General features: G+C 36.3%; 11 protein-coding genes and 2 non-coding genes across 13 annotated transcripts; 8 read left to right on the top strand and 5 right to left on the bottom strand.

The window, feature by feature from the left end:
- Positions 1-43: 43 nt before the first annotated feature.
- On the bottom strand, positions 44-751 carry KAFR0G02170 (uncharacterized protein; the record flags this gene model as incomplete). The annotated part of the gene is made up of 1 exon (XM_003958336.1): positions 44-751. One exon carries the CDS (start codon positions 749-751, stop codon positions 44-46), a length of 708 nt encoding a protein of 235 aa, XP_003958385.1.
- A 711-nt stretch (positions 752-1462) lies between these two features.
- On the top strand, positions 1463-2170 carry KAFR0G02160 (uncharacterized protein; the record flags this gene model as incomplete). The annotated part of the gene is made up of 1 exon (XM_003958335.1): positions 1463-2170. The coding sequence occupies one exon, from the start codon at positions 1463-1465 to the stop codon at positions 2168-2170; it is 708 nt and encodes a 235-aa protein (XP_003958384.1).
- Positions 2171-5665: 3495 nt separating this feature from the next.
- KAFR0Gtrna16A lies at positions 5666-5738 on the top strand. Its single transcript has one exon. It is a non-coding gene; the product is annotated as a tRNA-Ala (tRNA).
- A 479-nt stretch (positions 5739-6217) lies between these two features.
- On the bottom strand, positions 6218-7450 carry PEX32 (Pex32p; the record flags this gene model as incomplete). Its single annotated transcript, XM_003958334.1, has 1 exon — positions 6218-7450. The coding sequence occupies one exon, from the start codon at positions 7448-7450 to the stop codon at positions 6218-6220; it is 1233 nt and encodes a 410-aa protein (XP_003958383.1).
- A 170-nt stretch (positions 7451-7620) lies between these two features.
- On the top strand, positions 7621-8052 carry POP7 (ribonuclease P/MRP protein subunit POP7; the record flags this gene model as incomplete). Its single annotated transcript, XM_003958333.1, has 1 exon — positions 7621-8052. The coding sequence occupies one exon, from the start codon at positions 7621-7623 to the stop codon at positions 8050-8052; it is 432 nt and encodes a 143-aa protein (XP_003958382.1).
- A 153-nt stretch (positions 8053-8205) lies between these two features.
- TYR1 (prephenate dehydrogenase (NADP(+))) lies at positions 8206-9540 on the top strand (the record flags this gene model as incomplete). Its single annotated transcript, XM_003958332.1, has 1 exon — positions 8206-9540. One exon carries the CDS (start codon positions 8206-8208, stop codon positions 9538-9540), a length of 1335 nt encoding a protein of 444 aa, XP_003958381.1.
- Positions 9541-9677: 137 nt separating this feature from the next.
- On the bottom strand, positions 9678-10433 carry UBS1 (Ubs1p; the record flags this gene model as incomplete). The annotated part of the gene is made up of 1 exon (XM_003958331.1): positions 9678-10433. The coding sequence occupies one exon, from the start codon at positions 10431-10433 to the stop codon at positions 9678-9680; it is 756 nt and encodes a 251-aa protein (XP_003958380.1).
- A 1210-nt stretch (positions 10434-11643) lies between these two features.
- On the top strand, positions 11644-11715 carry KAFR0Gtrna9M. The gene has a single exon. It is a non-coding gene; the product is annotated as a tRNA-Met (tRNA).
- A 164-nt stretch (positions 11716-11879) lies between these two features.
- KAFR0G02100 (uncharacterized protein) lies at positions 11880-12959 on the top strand (the record flags this gene model as incomplete). Its single annotated transcript, XM_003958330.1, has 1 exon — positions 11880-12959. The coding sequence occupies one exon, from the start codon at positions 11880-11882 to the stop codon at positions 12957-12959; it is 1080 nt and encodes a 359-aa protein (XP_003958379.1).
- A 286-nt stretch (positions 12960-13245) lies between these two features.
- SLK19 (Slk19p) lies at positions 13246-15444 on the top strand (the record flags this gene model as incomplete). The annotated part of the gene is made up of 1 exon (XM_003958329.1): positions 13246-15444. The coding sequence occupies one exon, from the start codon at positions 13246-13248 to the stop codon at positions 15442-15444; it is 2199 nt and encodes a 732-aa protein (XP_003958378.1).
- Positions 15445-15587: 143 nt separating this feature from the next.
- LIP5 (lipoate synthase) lies at positions 15588-16688 on the bottom strand (the record flags this gene model as incomplete). The annotated part of the gene is made up of 1 exon (XM_003958328.1): positions 15588-16688. One exon carries the CDS (start codon positions 16686-16688, stop codon positions 15588-15590), a length of 1101 nt encoding a protein of 366 aa, XP_003958377.1.
- A 213-nt stretch (positions 16689-16901) lies between these two features.
- On the top strand, positions 16902-17984 carry MCA1 (Ca(2+)-dependent cysteine protease MCA1; the record flags this gene model as incomplete). The annotated part of the gene is made up of 1 exon (XM_003958327.1): positions 16902-17984. One exon carries the CDS (start codon positions 16902-16904, stop codon positions 17982-17984), a length of 1083 nt encoding a protein of 360 aa, XP_003958376.1.
- Positions 17985-18046: 62 nt separating this feature from the next.
- Positions 18047-19543, bottom strand: BFR1 (Bfr1p; the record flags this gene model as incomplete). Its single annotated transcript, XM_003958326.1, has 1 exon — positions 18047-19543. One exon carries the CDS (start codon positions 19541-19543, stop codon positions 18047-18049), a length of 1497 nt encoding a protein of 498 aa, XP_003958375.1.
- Between the last annotated feature and the right edge of the window lie 434 nt (positions 19544-19977).

Raw genomic sequence — 19977 nt, 5'->3', positions numbered from 1 at the left:
CCTTGGCTGATATGGAATACTGCACTGTGGTATGAAAGCCATACTAGCACCCGTAAGGTGATGTGAGTCCCCCACACCCAGATGAGTAGCAGCTCCCACTGCCGGATGCTGCTGAGGTGACCAGCCACGTCGCCGCATTGGGCCCCACGACTAAGTTGCCGATCCATGTACCACCGTGCGTCATCTTGACTGTGTACGTGTCGCACAGGTCCCTATTGCCCATGTACTTATCGAATGCATATTCAAGTGAGCCCGCAATAGTCTTAGTGAGCGCTGTAGAGCTACAGTCGCCACTGTCTGCCCAGTATTTATAGTAGACACCATTGTAACTACCAGTAACCGGCCCACACTTGTCACCATGAACATAGTCATATATGACAGTTGCTATGGACCACCACAATGATACATTTTCGTATATAACCCTGCAGACCGTCTCAGTCAAAACTTCTGACAGACATGGCACGACGTCTGTACGCTTATCAAGGTTCGTGCCACTTGAAATAACGACAGTGTAGTTATCGGTACCCGCTGGATCAGGCAAGTATACGAATAACTCTGACGAGTACGTTTGGTTGCCTGAACTCTCTGAGTCTGTAATGGTTGAGTTCGGACTGATGTCAGTCGTGGTAAGATACTTAGCTTGGACTTCTAAGGCCTGGTCAGGTCCCGCTACTATTCCTAGGGCAGCAGTTCGTTTAGTTACCTGAAATAACGCGATAGTTAACCAGCAAATAAACGACGATAGTTTCATTAATAATAAATCTACTGAAGAGGTTAAAGGCCAGTAGATTAGGTACAATGACTAAGTAAATGAAAGTAGTTAAAAGTCGTCTACGCAGGGATGTTGGCATGTGTTTACTATCTTTCTATATACAGGGCGTCCTCAATAAAAGAGGAAAAGATGTTCTCTCGATGCTAGATAATGTCTATTTATACCTTATAAATTCATGACTCTTGTCAACGACATGATGAAAATTTTTCACTTGTTGCTTGTCAGTTGTAAAATGTCGTGCGATATATTGCATGTTGTTGAGTCTGTAATACTGTGACACATATTTATAGACGAGAATATTATGGATTGGTAAATAACTATGAAGATGTAAATACAACGATTTACCACAACAAGAAGATTCGTTGCTCGTATGGATACGAAGAGGCTATACGACATTTTACAACTGACAAGCAACAACATGCAATATCGCGCGACATTTTACAACTGACAAGCAACAAGTGAAAAATTTTCATCATGTCGTTGACAAGAGTCATGAATTTATAAGGTATAAATAGACATTATCTAGCATCGAGAGAACATCTTTTCCTCTTTTATTGAGGACGCCCTGTATATAGAAAGATAGTAAACACATGCCAACATCCCTGCGTAGACGACTTTTAACTACTTTCATTTACTTAGTCATTGTACCTAATCTACTGGCCTTTAACCTCTTCAGTAGATTTATTATTAATGAAACTATCGTCGTTTATTTGCTGGTTAACTATCGCGTTATTTCAGGTAACTAAACGAACTGCTGCCCTAGGAATAGTAGCGGGACCTGACCAGGCCTTAGAAGTCCAAGCTAAGTATCTTACCACGACTGACATCAGTCCGAACTCAACCATTACAGACTCAGAGAGTTCAGGCAACCAAACGTACTCGTCAGAGTTATTCGTATACTTGCCTGATCCAGCGGGTACCGATAACTACACTGTCGTTATTTCAAGTGGCACGAACCTTGATAAGCGTACAGACGTCGTGCCATGTCTGTCAGAAGTTTTGACTGAGACGGTCTGCAGGGTTATATACGAAAATGTATCATTGTGGTGGTCCATAGCAACTGTCATATATGACTATGTTCATGGTGACAAGTGTGGGCCGGTTACTGGTAGTTACAATGGTGTCTACTATAAATACTGGGCAGACAGTGGCGACTGTAGCTCTACAGCGCTCACTAAGACTATTGCGGGCTCACTTGAATATGCATTCGATAAGTACATGGGCAATAGGGACCTGTGCGACACGTACACAGTCAAGATGACGCACGGTGGTACATGGATCGGCAACTTAGTCGTGGGGCCCAATGCGGCGACGTGGCTGGTCACCTCAGCAGCATCCGGCAGTGGGAGCTGCTACTCATCTGGGTGTGGGGGACTCACATCACCTTACGGGTGCTAGTATGGCTTTCATACCACAGTGCAGTATTCCATATCAGCCAAGGCATGCTGTCGCCTGTCGCCGAAAATCCTGTATACGAAGAATGGAGACAGCAAGCGGATGATATAACAGAGCACCCATATGGAGTTTAAATAATGACTTTAGAATGAAAAAAAAAATTAGACGAATATTGGTTTTTACTGTATGGTTTAATTCGAATTTCACACTTTATTTTTGTTTCGTATACTATAACTAATTCTTAGATCTTATTTATTACTATAATGTCATCGATTAGCAAAACCCCAAGAGAGGAAAAGACTTCTATCGGTCAATGTACGCCATCTGTCATCTATGAATTGAAGGTATATCCTCGGTGATACGACCCAATGAGGATAGCCCTTCCTGTGCTGGGGTGGTACAATCAAGTTTGATTGTCAACTTCGTCAGAACTGATTGATTCAAGAATAAACTTGTTGCAGTCACTGAGTACGGAAGCAAATACAATAGCAGCCTGATTGTTTACAAGGGCAGGGGAGTACTTGACAAATGCATAATTCACAGTGTCGACCACCTTGTACTTTGAAGGCATATATAGAAGATATCTAAAATACCCCTTAGATGGACACAAGGCAAATCCGAAGTCACCCCTTGGCTCTAGCTGCTACCTGTGACATGGCTATGAACGACCCCCTCTTGACCAAGTGGAAGAATAGTTTTTATATCGGGTCCTTCCAAACCAGCCTTGGCTTGTGGCGAGTCATTTATACTTGAATTTATCATCGTATTTCTGATAAGAGTAGCTGATTCGACTGCGTAATACGGCATATTATTTGGTAAATTTATAGCCTTGAGTAATGTACGACAGTAATTCAGGCACAACAAGTTTGTACGTTCAGCTACACCATTTGAAGCGGAGTCAGCAGCGGTATTGTAAATTGATTTAATACCTTTATCAATGAAGAAAACATATAATAACTCATTTCTATACTCGAAATCATGGTCCATTTGAAAGGCTTGCACTCTCGTTGAGAACTGTGTTCTGATAAAAGTCACCAGCTTGGGGAACACTAATAAAATGTGTTCCGCACTTTTAGTTCGTGGCCAATTTGCCCATCGAAAGCAAATATTTTAATCTACGAAACTAATAAAGTACATAGGAGTAGTGGCTTATACACCCGACATTGGACCAAACGAATCAGTATGGATATACTGAAATGGTTCATAAAACTGTTGATCCTTCAACTGTGATCAAAACTGTGTTTGTGGCGACGCCTCTTACCAGCTAGATATTCCTTGCATTGAAACTTACCAATTCCACTCCAGTCAATGTTATCGGAAGTGATATTCTGAATCATGCCTTTTTCTATCCACTTGCGAATATCCTTGAAATTTAAGTGACCAAAATACGATGTAAAAATTCTTGTAGAATTTTTACACGAAATTGTGAACTCTGCTAGTAGAATTTTTGTCATTACGTTTTATCTGCTTGCTTTCGAGATGAAGCAGCAGCTGGTGTATGTGAATGCACATATACGGGCCAATCATTTCTAATGGAGCCAAGACCTCATCTGATTTGTAAATAAGACGACTTCCGCTGGTATCAGTGATTACTTCCGCTTTTCCTAAAAGCATTCCAAATGACTAGGTTATAAGTAGCAGCTTTAGGTGTAAGCACTCGGATTGAGTGTGATTGCTTGTTGAGCCATAGTACGGGAAGCTTCAACGGGTAGTTCCTCGCTCCCAGAGCCGAATAATTTATCAATTGGATTCGTAATTTTGCAAAATATATATTTTGAATCTTTTACGACTGAAACTACAGCCCCGGAATCGAGAATGACATAATCGTTTAGATATGTCTCCAATTCACAATTAAGTCGAAGAAACTGTGCATCATCTGCAGTCTTCGTTTGAAGATGGCGACCTTCTTTTTCGAGGTTGTGGAAGCCTTACTTGTTGTCTTAGCAGCCGTTTTACTAGAAGCCTTATTCGAAGATTCAGAGGATTCTTCCAAAAGTTTGATGTCAGGACATACATTTGTAGTACATCCCATCTTGTCACAATAACCACAGTTCACGCCTTCAGCTGAAGTAGCTGGAGTACATTTGATGATGACTTCCGTAGCCAAGTAATTAATCCTAGCCAAAATGTCATCTAGTAAAAGTTCCCCCATGCGGGAATGATAGAAAGCGTTGACAGTAAATTGACTCTTCAAGTTGTCAACGATTCGTTTGACGATGATCTTCTCTGGGATCATAAGATCATGTTCAACAGCCTTTCTCACTAAAGTTGAATTTTTTTTTGAAGACGAAAACATCAATTTTTCCATCATAAGAGACATTCGCTTATTCATCATAAATATCTTGTCCCGGTTCGTTTCTGTCTGTCTTACTGAGGACATTCATAATCACATCGGATGGTTCGTAGTGGTGGACACATAGCATATCTTTGAACCACTTGGTGTGGTATTTAGTAGGTATGAAACAATTGAAAGTCTGTGTAATGCACACCCTTTCACGGTCTAATACCCCAGTAGTACAACCTTTTTTATCTGGGATAGTGTGACCTAAATTGCGTTCCTAAAAGAAACGGCAAAATTTTCTTAACTATGTCTCAAACTCATCTACAGTTGTGATCATAGTAAGGTCTGCCATACTTTCACTACAACTGCTATGCTGTGTAAATGAGATATCTGTAACAGTCCGGCATTTGGCCACTGGATAGGATTGGAATGGAACTTTTCTAAGACCTTGTATCAGGCGCCAACTCAATGCCTGGTAGTTGATTAGAAGGGGGGCGTGATTTAACTCACACCGGCAATTGTTTCCCTGGAATTGGAAAACCATATTGATATTGCGCCCACCTTGGCTTGCAATGTATAAATTGATTTCCAAGCCGAAAGTGCCGCCATATGATAGCATATCCTGGTGAGGATTACAATACATCGTATGTCTTGATGTAGGCATCATGAATAGTTGCATAAATGGCATATTTGGGTCCGTTTGAACATATCGATACTCCATTTGGGGCATTTTCAAAATTGTTCTCGAAAGGAGCTTGTTTAGAGCTCTTCGCTTCATTTAAAATGGAAGAAACACCCAGGTGCTACCATAACCGACAATAGCCTTTTCCTCTCCTATGCAGCCGCTGATCGATGACATTGAGTAAAAAATAAGATATATGAGTTAGTTGTAGCATGCCAAAAAAATGAAGTGTGAAATCAGAATCAAACTACAAAGTTAAAAATCAATATTTCCCCTTTTCGGAAATAATATGAAATGACTAGTACAAGCCAAGTGGGTACTTAGGCCCTGGGTTTTGGTGGGCTAATGTCCCGTCCTCTTTACCTAAATCTATAAAAAATAATATTAGAGATCCAAAAATGGGTTTCGTTCGTTCTCGACTTAGATGTGCGTTCATAGTATTGTACGACAGGACTGCACGATAGAAGCACGTGATTTTCAAGTGCAGATTGTGTCATTTAATGTTTTATTAATCATTTCCTTAACCTGAAATTACGGGCGTGTGGCGTAGTTGGTAGCGCGCTCCCTTAGCATGGGAGAGGTCTTCGGTTCGATTCCGGACTCGTCCATTTTTATTTTTTTCGTGTATACTATGCTTAACTATTTATATTTAGGTCAGCGAACATATATGGATAATCAAAAGTATTGTGTACTCACAAGTTTGAGCAAACAATCCACGAAGCAAATATAGTGTAAACATTTTTTTAACTACCGCAGGAGCTAATGGCAATGGACGATTTAAGTGATATCATTTAATCTGAAGAACTTTTGGTGACAAAATTTGATATCACAGAAGTTCGTAACATAACTTCCACCTCACAGGGATAGAAATAGAGTAACTATGCCCCAGAGCCTAAACAATAATACTTGCTTAGATGGTTATCTTTTTTATAATTGAGAAAGAATATATATATATATATATATTAATTAGTAGAACAATGAAAAGCGATAAGAAACTACTGAAATAAAGATAATGCAATATTAGTGGCATGTTTAAAGCAAAGAGAATTTTCAGAATAATTGAGAGACCTTTATCTTTTGGTGACATTCAATTGTCTCTTATGGAATATGCCCTTCTATTCCACTCTCGGGATCTTGTGAAACATTCAGGAGAATCATTCAGTCCAATAAATGACCACTTTGTATCATAGTATTTCCACAATTTCTTAGTCCAGTCATCTTCCAACCAATAGTAATTTGGAGGAATATATTCCTGAAATATTATAGGTGTTTCATTATATCTGTACAGCGTCTTATTCTCTGATGAGCTAAAAGTAAAGTTTGTCCCTTCGTATGGCAGTAGCTTTGGCATCCATCCGTTTGGGCCCCATTTTCTTTGATTCTCAATGAATTCGAATTCAATGACGTTACATTCCACCTGTAGCAATTCCTTTTCAGAAACGTTTTCCAAGTACTCTTCACTTTCCCCAGTACCAATCCTATTTAATAATAAAGTTTTGATTAACTCGTCGTTAATGTTAGCTGTATTTTTTATTCTGAGAGTAACTGAATGAAGATCATCTCTGCCGGTCATTTTTGACTTCCAAATTTGTCTCGTTGTAATATTTTTCAATTTGGGACTGATGTAGCGTTTCAAGTGTTTGTAACACGCCATCCTGACGTAAATACATTTCCAAATCACTCTCATGGTAACTTGAATCCAGTTAGAATGATATAAGGAACATGCTGCTACGACAAAAATCAGATATGTGTCAAGTTGAACAAATTGCAATAATATCCATTGCAATGGAGATAATACAATGCAAAAAAGGATGAGCTCTTTAAAATTTTCGATTTTGATTAAATTTGTTACCTGAGAATGGATTAGCCGCAATTTGTTGACGACACTATCTGCTGTTGAGACTATTTCGTCTACAGTTGGTGATTCAAATCTATTCAAATCAACCTGGACAGAATTGACATAATAAATGGATGAAATGAGTAGAAATTGGAAACTTAATAATTTCAGGACAAAAAAAATGGCAGATTCAATATATAGATTCCTAATTTCGTAGATTGAGCCCGTTGTGTCGCTTGCAGCAAATTTCAAAGAAATGCACACTAAGAGAAGATTAATGAGATTTAATGCTGTATCCCCAGTTGTCCATAGTATACAATCCAACCAACTATCCAAAATGAGCAGAATCGGGTACACATTGGAAAGAGCTTTTATTATTTCAAAAGGTACATCGCCAGTTAAAATCCGCGAACTGTCTCTAGACCCACATATAGAAAATCTGGCATGATACTCAGTCTCTTTTATAACATCTCTGGAACTCATGGCAAAACTTTCAAAGGGGTATAACCAGCTGTGTCGATGGCTAATATCAATTGGAGATGATGTCTGTCTCTTTTTCTACTAGTTAAATTAATTATTTCTGCAGACCGGAGGGGCCCTCACCAATGAAAATTTCATATTGAAAGATGTATAGAACACTCATTGATCGATGGATGAAGCACCGAGTTAGAAACTACAGCAGCAACAGTACGGCCCACACAATGAAGACGAAACTGGTAAGAAAGTATCCTACAGTAAAGGAATCATCGCATATCGAGATAAAATCTACTATATATATCAAATCAAAGACACCGTACATTAGTGCAATTAAGCGCATTTCAAAGAAATTACAGGATCCTAAACCGGCAAATATTAAGTATATAACGATAATGGGAATGGGGAAAGCCGTAGAGAAGACGCTATCCATAGCTTGCTATTTCCAAACGAAGAAGCAGCGAAAGGTGGAGATCATCACAACTTCGGTCGACGTAATTGATGAGATTGCCACAGAGGATAACGAAGAAAGTCCCGTGTCCACCGAAGATCTCGAAACGACTTTAAAGAAACGTACCATCAGCGGACTGCGAGTGAAGATCTATGTGTAGACGACATGTGTATATTCTGTATATCTATTAGAATAAATCGATGAAAGCTCATCGAGAAAGCATAACCCAATTTTAAAAGCGAAGCTAATTTTTCCTTTACTATGATGAATCACAAAATGGTTAATCGGAACCCAAGTTGAGTGATACAATAGGATGAGTAGTGTAGCATCAAAAGCTGAGATCGATGAATGGAAGAGAACAAAGACCATTGGTATTATAGGTCTAGGTGATATGGGCTTGCTATATGCCACCAACTTTTCAGAAAACGGTTGGAATGTAGTGGCATGCGATAGAGAAGAAATTTATGAAGATGTGAAGGCTAAATATTCCAATTCTCGATTCAAAGTACTACCGAACGGTCACTATGTCTCTAGAATCAGTGATTATGTCATTTATAGTGTTGAAACGTCTAATATTGCGAAAATTGCTTCACTTTATGGCCCATCAACGAAACTTGGATCTATTGTTGGGGGTCAAACAAGTTGTAAAAATGATGAAATCAAAGCTTTCGAGAAATATTTACCAGAAGACATCGAGATTATAACGATTCACTCTTTACATGGTCCGAAGATTAGCACAGAGGGCCAACCATTGGTTCTAATTAACCATAAATCGACTAAACCAGATTCTTTCAGATTTGTTGAGTCCTTAGTCTCCTGCTTAAAAAGCAAGCATGTCTATCTCACTTATCAGGAACATGACAGAATTACAGCCGACACACAAGCTGTGACTCATGCAGCTTTTCTTTCAATGGGGGCTGCTTGGGCTGAATTAAAAGTTTATCCATGGAAGTTGGACGATAATAAATGGTACGGTGGCATTGAGAACGTCAAAGTTAACATCTCATTGAGAATTTATTCAAATAAATGGCACGTCTATGCGGGATTGGCAATCACGAATCCACATGCGCACCAACAGATTTTACAATACGCTACAAGTGCCACCGAACTATTTACTCTCTTCTTAGACAAGGATAAGAAACCTGAGTTGACTGAAAGAATTAAAAAGGCTAAGGAATTTGTATTTGGCCACCATAAGGGTCTATTGCTATTAGATGATTCTATCTTGGAGAAATTTTCGTTATCAAATGGTATGACAAATACTAGTAAGACGACAGTTCCAAATTCTCACCTTTCGTTACTATCGATCGTTGATTCTTGGTACAAATTGAAAATAAATCCATACGATCATATGATTTGTTCGACACCTCTTTTTAGAATATTTCTAGGTGTTACAGAGTATCTATTTTTAAATGATGATTTATTGAACCAAACGATTGATGCAGTGTACGATAACAAATCTTTTAGAAGAGATGATTTAGAATTTATTGTTGCAGCGAGAAAATGGAGCTCGATTGTTTCATTCCAAAGTTTTGATTTATATAAGAAACAATTTGAAACCACACAAGAATTTTTCCAACCAATGTTTTCAGAGGCTAATAAGATAGGTAACGAGATGGTAAAGACTATCTTGAGCCATTCTAAATGAAGTTTAATGATGCACGAATTAATGTGATAAAATTATAAATATAATTGAAAGACACGTATATAAGATATAAAAAAACAAACGATGTCCTATGTAAAGTAAGTTGAATGAATATATATTATGCATTTTTTTTTTTGAAGTTATCTCAGTTTTCTTGGTAAACTAGTATTGTCATTGGGATCATGCTTATTAGAAATGAACTTAAATAAATCTAATCGTTGTCTTTTCGTAGAGGGATGAGAATTTGTCTCAGCATGAATGTTTGTAGAATGATGTTGAATGTTATTTTCACATGGAGTGACTATAGAATTAGCATTTTGATGGAGAAAGATATTTAGATCCACATTATTTGACAGATTCTTCGACAAATTTTTAACCATTTGATAATCTCCTTGTCGTAAGTTGCCCATTAGAAATGGGAAATGCAATTTAAAGTCCTTATACATGATTCGATTCCAAGCATGCAATAACCTTGCATTTTCTATGCTAATATTATGGCTATTGTCGAAAAAGATGTGCCAAAGTTCCATTAAAAAAGGTCTGAAACCCTTAGAAAGAAGATATGAACTCAGATGATTCAAAGAGATGTTTTTATTTATGGGAAAAACACTGCTTGGAGTTAAACATCTCATTAGGATGACGATATTATGACTTGAAGATATATTATCACCTGGACTATTTTGCATAACATTTTCATTCGAAGGATCAGTGAAATAGAGCAGTATGTAAACTTCAGATTTTGTAGTTGGGTCAATCAATACCACATGCCAAATATGCAAATTTGAATCCTGTGGCGAAAGATAGAAAAAGGTTTTATTATCTTGCATCATATCATTATTATGACGCATGAGAAACTTCCAATCTCTCAAAAGTTTTCTAGTTATTGAAGTCACCATTTTCTCCCAACGCTATTACCCAAAGATTGTCTCTAAGCTGTCTATAGATTACACTAAACTGTCTGGTCTCTTCCATATGTCAATCAAAATTTATATCAACTTTCTGGTCAATTCAATTGACAGTAAAACCAAAAACTTTCCGATAATCCAACCCTAAAGAGAGATAAAGTAGGGTTCGTATCACACGATGCATATACCACTAGCGCCAACTGAATTCAAATGAATAGCGGCCAGTTGATGGTGGTGGGCACCCTTCTGTACATGGAACTGTCTCCTAGTGATGATGATGATGGTGGTTGTGTGTTTTGGCGATAATGCGGTGGTCTGATTAAGGTGTATTTATTGTGACGGGCGTCAATGTCTACTGTTCAAGAATGCGTAAAGAGTCCTATTATGGAGTCGAGAAGAATGTACACTTATCAAGAGTGACTGTATTCAGTGGTACTCCGCTGTATAGTCCTTACAGACAAGGGCTGAACTTTGCTAAGGAGTGGCTCAGGTTCGCGTCAGCTCTTCATACTTTCTGACAGTAGAGGTAATTCCAGAGTGAAAGACCCGCAAGATCGTACCGCAGTAAACAGGGTTATGGTTCCGGAAGAAGCATTGTAATAAGCTTTTATGATATTACAGCATTGATATAATCTCCAATTTTTCATCTGAGCGACGTAGGGAAGGATCTCTGGCTGATTTTTAAATGGTGATTCAGGCTTGTTTTTCAAGTAAGAAGTAATGAGAGTTTATTCAGTATACTTCAAAAGTACCGCTGTTTTTATATGGACTAATTAATTAAGAAGATATTATAAGGACCCAATAAACTTTGAAGCTCTCTTTCATGTTTATCCGTTTCTAGATCTCTCTCACCTTGTACAGTCATTTGTTTTTCATTCTGACTCTAAAATATGTAGCCCTTTCTCATTCTTAACAAGAATACCACATCCTTCGCCCTGCGTTACCTTGGTTTTGCTGGTTTACGTCTCGATCCATCCTGATGTAGTTTAAATCTTTGTTATATTTTTGCTATAAGTTTGTTATCATAGCTGTTAATCAATTGCAAAACGACAGATAGTTCCAGCACTAGGAAAATAGATGAAAAGTAAAAATTGTCTCTTTCCCTGTCTCAGATGTAACGTATCTTTTAAATTTGGGGTGTCTTCATGTTGTGGCAGATCCATTGGGTTTCCTCACTCCAACAAAAAAATCACAAATTAGAAGCGCCGTGGCGCAGTGGAAGCGCGCAGGGCTCATAACCCTGATGTCCTCTGATCGAAACAGAGCGGCGCTAATTTGCTTTTTAAAAAATTACTCTTTTTTTTTTGTTTCGCTGTTTATTTACGCCGTTAAAGCAGCTGTTCTCAGAGTAAATAAAATCAATACAATCGACAGATTAAGGTGGATTCTATTGAGTGTAAGAGAGAGAGAGAGAGAGAGAGTTTAGTGTCTGTAGCGATGGATTCGTACGGTACAGGAAACTACCAATACCATAATACGTACCATAATATAAGTGGTGACAGTGACAATTTTGTCGAGGAATTAAAGATTTTATCACCGAGGAAGGATGAATCAAATAATAATAATAATAGCAATAACGTTACCATTCCAAACGTAAAGGATATGACTAAAATTACCGTTACGAATTTGGAAATATTGCAATATCTTCTTAATTCTCTTAGTGGGAAAGATAAATTTGCTAAGATCGTCAAATACACTCTGGATTTAATCATACTATTCATTGAGAAAGAATCAAAACCCAAATCATATATTTCCAAATCAAATGTTAACAATATCGTTATGAACCTTTTAGTCAATAAACCAAGGCTTCTAATCATATTCTTTTTGCAAAAATTCGTTAAAACGCTATCATACATTTCAAGTCAATTAAGTACGTATCGATACATCCTTAGATTCGGAAATAGTCCATTTCTGACGTGGGATTTCATTAAAGCCATTAAAAAATTGTATACCAATCGTAAGCATTTATCGTTGCAGTCCATAAATGAAACATTCAAGATTAATGATCTGATTAATCTATATTATACGATATGTGATGAATTAGTACTGTTACATAAATTCAAAGTTTGGTCGAATCCATATTTCTACGAAAGGATATCGAGACATCAAGTACTTTCCTGGCAGTATGATATCGTTCTAAGTTTAATAAATAATCTGAGTCAATTAAACACAAACCAACAAAAGGAATTCGAACTGAATCTTCTAATCAAGATTAAAAGAGAAGCAATCAATTTCCAAATTTCAAATAATAACAAACTTTTTTACAATGATACTATAGATATTTATGCTCAACTAAATGACCTTAAAAGACAGAAAAAAGTCATACACCTCGAAATCTCTAAATTAATATTCGATTTCATGGCAAATTCTATTGATTTTTTCAAAGTATACGACGCTAAAATAATACCAAAGGGGACCTACGGAGTTCTGTCACTCGTATCAGGCCTTATTGGATTCTATAAACTGTGGATAAATGCAAAAGATGATATTTATTCATCCAAGCAAAAATCAGAATAAATGCACTCCATTATCCATTCCAATTGACAATTTTAGACCCAGAAAAAGGCCTGGCAAACTTTTCCATTCATTGCAGTGGACCGAATTCACTCCCCACTATACACTTCTAGTCTTTATCTACTGTATATATTAATAACATAGTTAAAGCTTTATAACCTCATCGATTTTTCACTCAAAAAAGATTTTCGAAGGCGCGTAAAGTTAAAAAATGTATAAACAAATGAAAAACATGTTAGAGTCAGTAATAAGTTTCAGTTGAAGATAAGAAAAGAACGCTATCATTCCAATGGATTACGATCAGGTACCAGTGACGCCACTGAAACAAACTATAGGCCAAAAGACTGATGCCAATGTCAGGAAGAGCGGGGAGAATGAGCTTCCGATATTGTCGAATTCAAAGGAGCAACACAACCTTACACCTTCTAATATAACGAACGTTTTGGATGAAATTAGCAGCTCAGACAATGTTACACCGATTTCCCATTTGAAAGTATACCCTCACAGCCTTTCTGCTAAAAAGAGAAATGCCGCTACGTGTGATTCAAATAATTCAAATCTATCTTTAGATTTTGGAAGAAATAATGAAGAAAGAGGCACTGCTTCGAATACACTGGAACAGTTAGATATTAATCAAATGTTCAATAGTAACGTACAGCTAAATCATTCGCCGCTGAAAATCGATTTAAGCTCGCCAAATAAAGATAGTAATGACAACAACAGTAATACCCATATTGATAAAAAGATAAAGTTGAGTGATGTTCCAGATTTGAAACAAGAAGATGTCAATATATTTGATGATGAAAGGAGTTCACCTGTTCCAATCAGTATGATCGAAGGTGTATCGCCTTTGAAAAATGATAATCTTGACGAATTATTCAGTCATAAGTTGACTCCAGTAAAACCTTCTGCGGATAATGGGGAGGATGAAAATTATGATTTCAATAAAGTAATAGAATTAGTTAATAAGAGAAATAATGAATTAAACAAGGAAGTTTATGATAAAAATTCCAAAATAAATGAAATTTCACTAAATTTTGATCGGTTGAACAACGAATACGTTAATCAAAAGAAAGAAATTGACAACTTAATGACTGAAAAAAACGAAATAGTTACAAAATTGAATGAAATGCAAGTAGTGAATAATGAACTAGTCAGTAAAAATGAAAAACTAAAAGTGAAAGTGACCGAATTTAAAAATGAAATTAACACATTGAATGCAAACCAATCATTACTGAAATCTAAATACGACAATTTAATAAGTGAAAATGATGCTTTGAAGAAAAATAAAGAATTGCTTAACAATTTATCTATCGAAAATGAAAAACTTATCAATCAAGGGAAAAACTGGGAAACAAGGTTTTCCGAATTGGAAAATGAAAAGGATTCCGCAGATGAGAAATTCGCTCAAATAAAGGAACAATTCAGTGAACTCACCTCTAGAAATGAATCATTGGAAAATCAAATAACTGAATTGAATGAGTTACTAAGTGTAGCTAAAGAAGAAAATAAGAATAGTGACTTGTTAAATGAAGTCAACAGCTTACAAGAAGAACGAAAAGAATTACAGAAAAAATTAGAGAAAATTGAACTCGATAAAGAAAATGAAGTTTCAATTCTAGAATCTAAAATATCAGCATTAAACGAAACTATTTCATCATTACAAAGTTGTCAAAAGGAAATAGAAAATTTAAATAGTACAAAAACCAACTTAGAAAATGATTTAACCGCCTTAAAGAGCAAATTTGAAGAAGTTAATGATAACTCCAGCATTCGGACGGCAGAGGTTACAGAGCTAAATTCCCAAATTGAATCCCTGAGAGAATCCAATGACCAATTACAGGAACTAAATAGCAAGTTAGATGAAGAAATCGAAATTTTGAAATCTGAAAGTTTGAAGCAAGATGAAGAGTATAAAAAGGTATCAATAGAGTTAGAAAGTATTCAACTCAAGAATAAAAATGTTGAAGTTGAGAGAAATGATGAGTTAGAATCCTTACATAAAACGGTCGATTCGCTAGAGAAATCTTTAAAGGGCGGTTACGATGAAATAACTCAATTGAAAAAAGTAAATGAACAATTGAAATCACAATTAGAAAGCTTTGAACAAAATACCCATGAAGATCATTCGGCGGTTGAGACTTTAAAGAAAGATTTTGAGTTGAAAGATAAAGACAGTCAAGAACAAATTAAGGCACTTGAAAGTCAGATAACAAGCTGGAGACAAAAGATGGAACACAACGAACGAGATATAACTCAAAGGTTGAAGAACCTAGCAGATGACCTTTACGTTAAATACTCTTCAAAACATGAACAGAAGGTCAAACTACTGAAAAAAAGTTATGAATCAAAGTATCAGTCTGAAATTGAAAGGCTGTCGTTAGAAAATAAGGGCTTCAACCAAGAAATTGAGCAATTGAATAAGCAAATTGAAAACGAAAGAAGGGAAAAACAAGAACTATTAAAAATATTAGAAACTAAAGAGTAGAAAAAAAAGCTAAATATTTCTCTCCCGTCATACAGGTAACATATCTATATAACCACTCTTCGCCTTCATCAAATAGATAAAATAAATAAATGAATTCTGGTAGTCAATAAATAAATTGTACAAAAAAGGCTATATATATATATTCACAAGTTATCTAGCTTCCTTTTTTTCAGTACGTTTTCAATAAAGTATTCCCCAGCCTTATAGGATGATCTAACTAAAGGACCAGAGGCGCAATATACAAATCCTAAATCCATTGCAACTTTTTGCCAATATTCAAATTTTGTAGGATGCACGTATTCTACTACTTTCATATGTCTCTTTGTAGGTCTCATATACTGTCCAAATGTAACGACATCGCAATCAACAGTTCTCAAGTCTTTTAGAGTTCTTAAAAGTTGTTCATCAGTTTCACCAAATCCTAACATTATTGAGCTTTTCGTAAGTAAAGTTGGCACTGTCTCCTTAGCTCTTTTCAAGACAGCGAGTGACTGTCTGTAACCGGCTCTTCTATCTCTTACGTGCGGTGTGAGTTCTTCAACAGTCTCGAGATTATGTGCGTAAACATCCAATCCGCTTCTTGCCATTACATCAACCATCTCCATATCTCCTCTAAAATCTCCAGATAATGTCTCTACCAAGACTTTATTGGAAGTTTTTTCTTTGATGAGTCTTACCGTTTGAGCAAGATGGTGGGCCCCTCCATCGGCCAAATCGTCTCTATCTACGGTAGTTAACACGACATATCCGAGTCCCCACCTTCTAATAGCTTCAGCAGTGTTTTCTGGTTCTTTAGGGTCTGGTGGTGCCGGATTCCTACTAGTTTTCACCGAACAGAATCTGCAACCTCTTGTACAGGTATCACCTAATAACATGATGGTAGCAGTAGCCTTGCTCTTATCCTTCCCACGCCAACATTCGCCGATATTGGGACATTTAGCTTCTTGACATACAGTGGTCAATTTCAAATCTTTTAAGTCGTTATGCACTTTCGTAAAATTTTTACCTTTTGGAATCTGCACTTTTAGCCATGAAGGTAATTTCTTCATTTCATCATCATCCATATTTTGACGTATCTCTTCCAATGGATCAAATATAATATTCTGAGCCTTACCAGTTAAGAAGTCCTGGAATGATGGACCTTTATTCAGTTTATCTTTAAATTGAATGATTCTTCTTCGGGGCTTAACAGAAGATAGATCTGTTACAATAGTCCTTCGAGAGAGCCAAGTAAGTCTGAACATGCCTCTAGCCTCCAATATGGTTACCAGAATCACTGCTGCTATAAAACCAGACTAATATTGGAGTCACTATCGCAGTTCCTTGTATAATATGATTCAAGTATCATCACTTTCGAATTACTTGATGTCCGAAAATCTAATTTGATATTAGGGAAAACTTAGCTTGAACTGAGATGCTATAACAAGAGAAGATAAAGTAAAGAAATAAGACTACAGATGTTTCCAGGTCAGGGTAGATACACGTATAACAACAACAGTGCTAATAATTATAATAATACTGCCAATGAACGGTATGCTGGATATATTCAGCCCCAACAATTGGTAGCACCGCCGATCAGACCTCAGACTTTCAATTCAGAATTAGACCCACATACAAAGTATCAATATTCGCAATGTACGGGGAAACGTAAGGCTCTGCTGGTTGGTATCAATTATATTGGCTCTCAAAATCAATTACGAGGTTGTATCAATGATACACAGAACATTTACAATTTTTTAACTACTCAGTACGGTTATAATCCAGACGATATTGTCATATTGACCGATGATAATAGGGAATATGTACGGGTCCCGACACGAGAGAATATGATCAGAGCAATGTATTGGCTGGTGAGTAATGTACAGGCAAATGATACACTTTTTTTCCACTATTCTGGTCATGGTGGACAAACCAAGGATTTAGACGGCGATGAAGTTGATGGATTTGATAGTGTCATTTACCCGGTGGATTTCCAGACAGCTGGTCATATTGTCGATGATGAGATGCATGAAATTATGGTACGTACGTTACCGCAAGGTGTCAGGTTGACTGCGCTATTCGATTCCTGCCATTCAGGTAGTGCACTTGATTTGCCATACTGTTACTCAACGAAAGGTGTTATCAAAGAGCCAAATGCTTGGAAAAATGTAGGTCAAGATGGTCTGAATGTTGCTCTTTCATACGCTACAGGCAATAATATGGGAATGATAACATCGTTGGGGTCTATGGCGTCATCATTTTGGAATAAAAATTCAAGTACTGGCATAAGAGATAGAGTCAAACAAATCAAATTCTCAGCCGCCGACGTTATAATGTTGTCAGGTTCGAAGGATGACCAGACATCAGCAGATGCTGTTGAAGACGGTCAGAATATTGGTGCTATGTCATACGCATTTATCAAAGTTTTGAATTTACAACCGCAACAGTCATATTTATCTCTGTTACAGAATATGAGACAGGAATTGAGAGGAAAGTACTCTCAAAAACCACAATTATCAGCTTCACACCCTATAGATGTTAATTTACAATTTATTTTCTAGAACAAATTTATAAAATGATACAAAAAAAAACTGTGCTTTACATAAATGAGAAAACAATTTCATTATTGTTGTTTGTTTTCACTTTGTTCTTCATCTTGTTCTTTTTCCTGTTGTTCTTTTTCCTTTTGTCTCTTAGCTTCTAAATCCTTTTTGATTTTTTCTTCCTTTGCTTCATAGTCTTTGACTAAAGCATCTAATTTACTTTGAGCTTCTTTGACATTTTGTTCAGTAGCTTCATCTTGCTTAGATAAGAGTTCTTCATGCTTGGCCTTTAATTCATCAATAGTCTTTTGGACATCATCATTTGAGATTGGAACAACAACATCTAATTCTGAAAGAGTAGCAATTAAAGTTGGTTCTAGAGAGAATTTACCATCAATCTTGTTAAAAACTGAAGTACCGGTATTTTCATTTGATTTGGATTGCTTCTTCTTATATTTTTTAGATTTTGATGGAGCAGTGTTTCTGGTGAATGGATCAACTTCAGCTTTTTGAACCAAGACTAAATCATCATTATTGACTTGTTTAATATTGATTTTATTTTCAATTTTTGAGGGTTCAGATTCGAAACCAGATAACACATTCTTTGTTGGTTTTGTGTAAGTTGGATCTAAATGAACTAAAGAGTTTTCAATGGCTTCAATTTCGTAAGTAAATGCTGGTGTCTTTGCCATGTTTAATTTTTCAGTTAATTTAGTGATATCATTTTCCTTTTGTTCTAATAATTTTGATAATAATTGATCTTGTTCACGCTTTAAACGTTCTTTTTCTAACTTCAATTTGAAAGCTTTAAATTCATTATCGAAATCAGATCTAATCTTTCTAATTTGACTGTAAACTTCATCACGCTTCTTGTATAAAGCATTACGCTTATTATAGACAGTTTGTCTCTTATCATAGACAGATTGACTCTTTTCATTGATAGAATTCAACTTCAATTGATTTGATTCGAATTTAGTAGATAATTCTTTAGTTTGTGGTGTCAATTCGTTGTTTAATTCATCTTTTAATTGATTAATTTTAGTCTTATCATTATCAATTGAAGATTTTATTGGATCAATTAATTTTAAATCTTTAATTAATTTATTTAATGATTGAATTTCTTTAATCATTAATTTTTCTTCAACAATTGATAAATTGCCTGTACCAATTAACTGATCAATTTCATCAATTTTTACTTTAACATCATCAGCAGATTGAAAATTTGATTTTTTAGCTTGTTTACCCAATTTTTCATTGATTTCATTAGTCTTTCTCTTGATTTGAGAATCTAAAGATTTAATTTGTGTGTGTATATTATTTCTTTTTTCCTTCAAAGTAGCTTGCTTCTTGATGATTTCCTTATTTTCATCTTGTAATTTCTTTCTTTCATTGAGAGTCAAATCATTTGGTTGATGTTGATCGATTTGTTTCTTTAATAGAGCTATTTCTTGATCAATCTTCTTCAATTGAACATTTAAAGTCTCTAATTTCTTATCTCTGACAGCAACATCAGGACGTTTGAATTTTTGAACAGAAGGCGAATTGCTTTTCTTAGTGGCTACAGCAGCAGAAGACATGATGATCTTTGGTTCTTAACTAGGAATTGAGATTCAAGAGAGAAAACCCAAGTAATAATACTATCTCAGAGAGGATCAAAGAAGTTTGTACCTTCTTATAAGAGACAAACAGAAAGCGAGAAAGCAAAGAGTATTTGACAGCATGTTAAAATTAAAAAGCCTGGTGGCCAATATTAGATCGGGTCTTGGTGATGTGTGACGAAATCGAAAAGGAAAGAAAAAAAGAATAGTGGTGGTGCGTGATTTTCTGCGGCCGTTTCTGTGCTCGAAACTGCGGCAAAAAATTTCCTTTTTGGCAGCAGGAAAAAATTTCGCAGTGTGGAGTGGCAGGGTAATAGATACTGTGGCATTTGTGGGGCGCGATTGTGTCATTCCACAATGCCACAGGGAATGCCACAGACCGATGAATTTGAGATCCTCGATACTGCCTATAC

The sequence above is a fragment of the Kazachstania africana genome, chromosome 7 (assembly GCF_000304475.1).
Source record: "Kazachstania africana CBS 2517 chromosome 7, complete genome".
NCBI lineage: Eukaryota > Fungi > Ascomycota > Saccharomycetes > Saccharomycetales > Saccharomycetaceae > Kazachstania > Kazachstania africana.
Note: the sequence above shows the minus strand (reverse complement) of the source record. Positions and strands in the feature narration are given on the sequence as shown.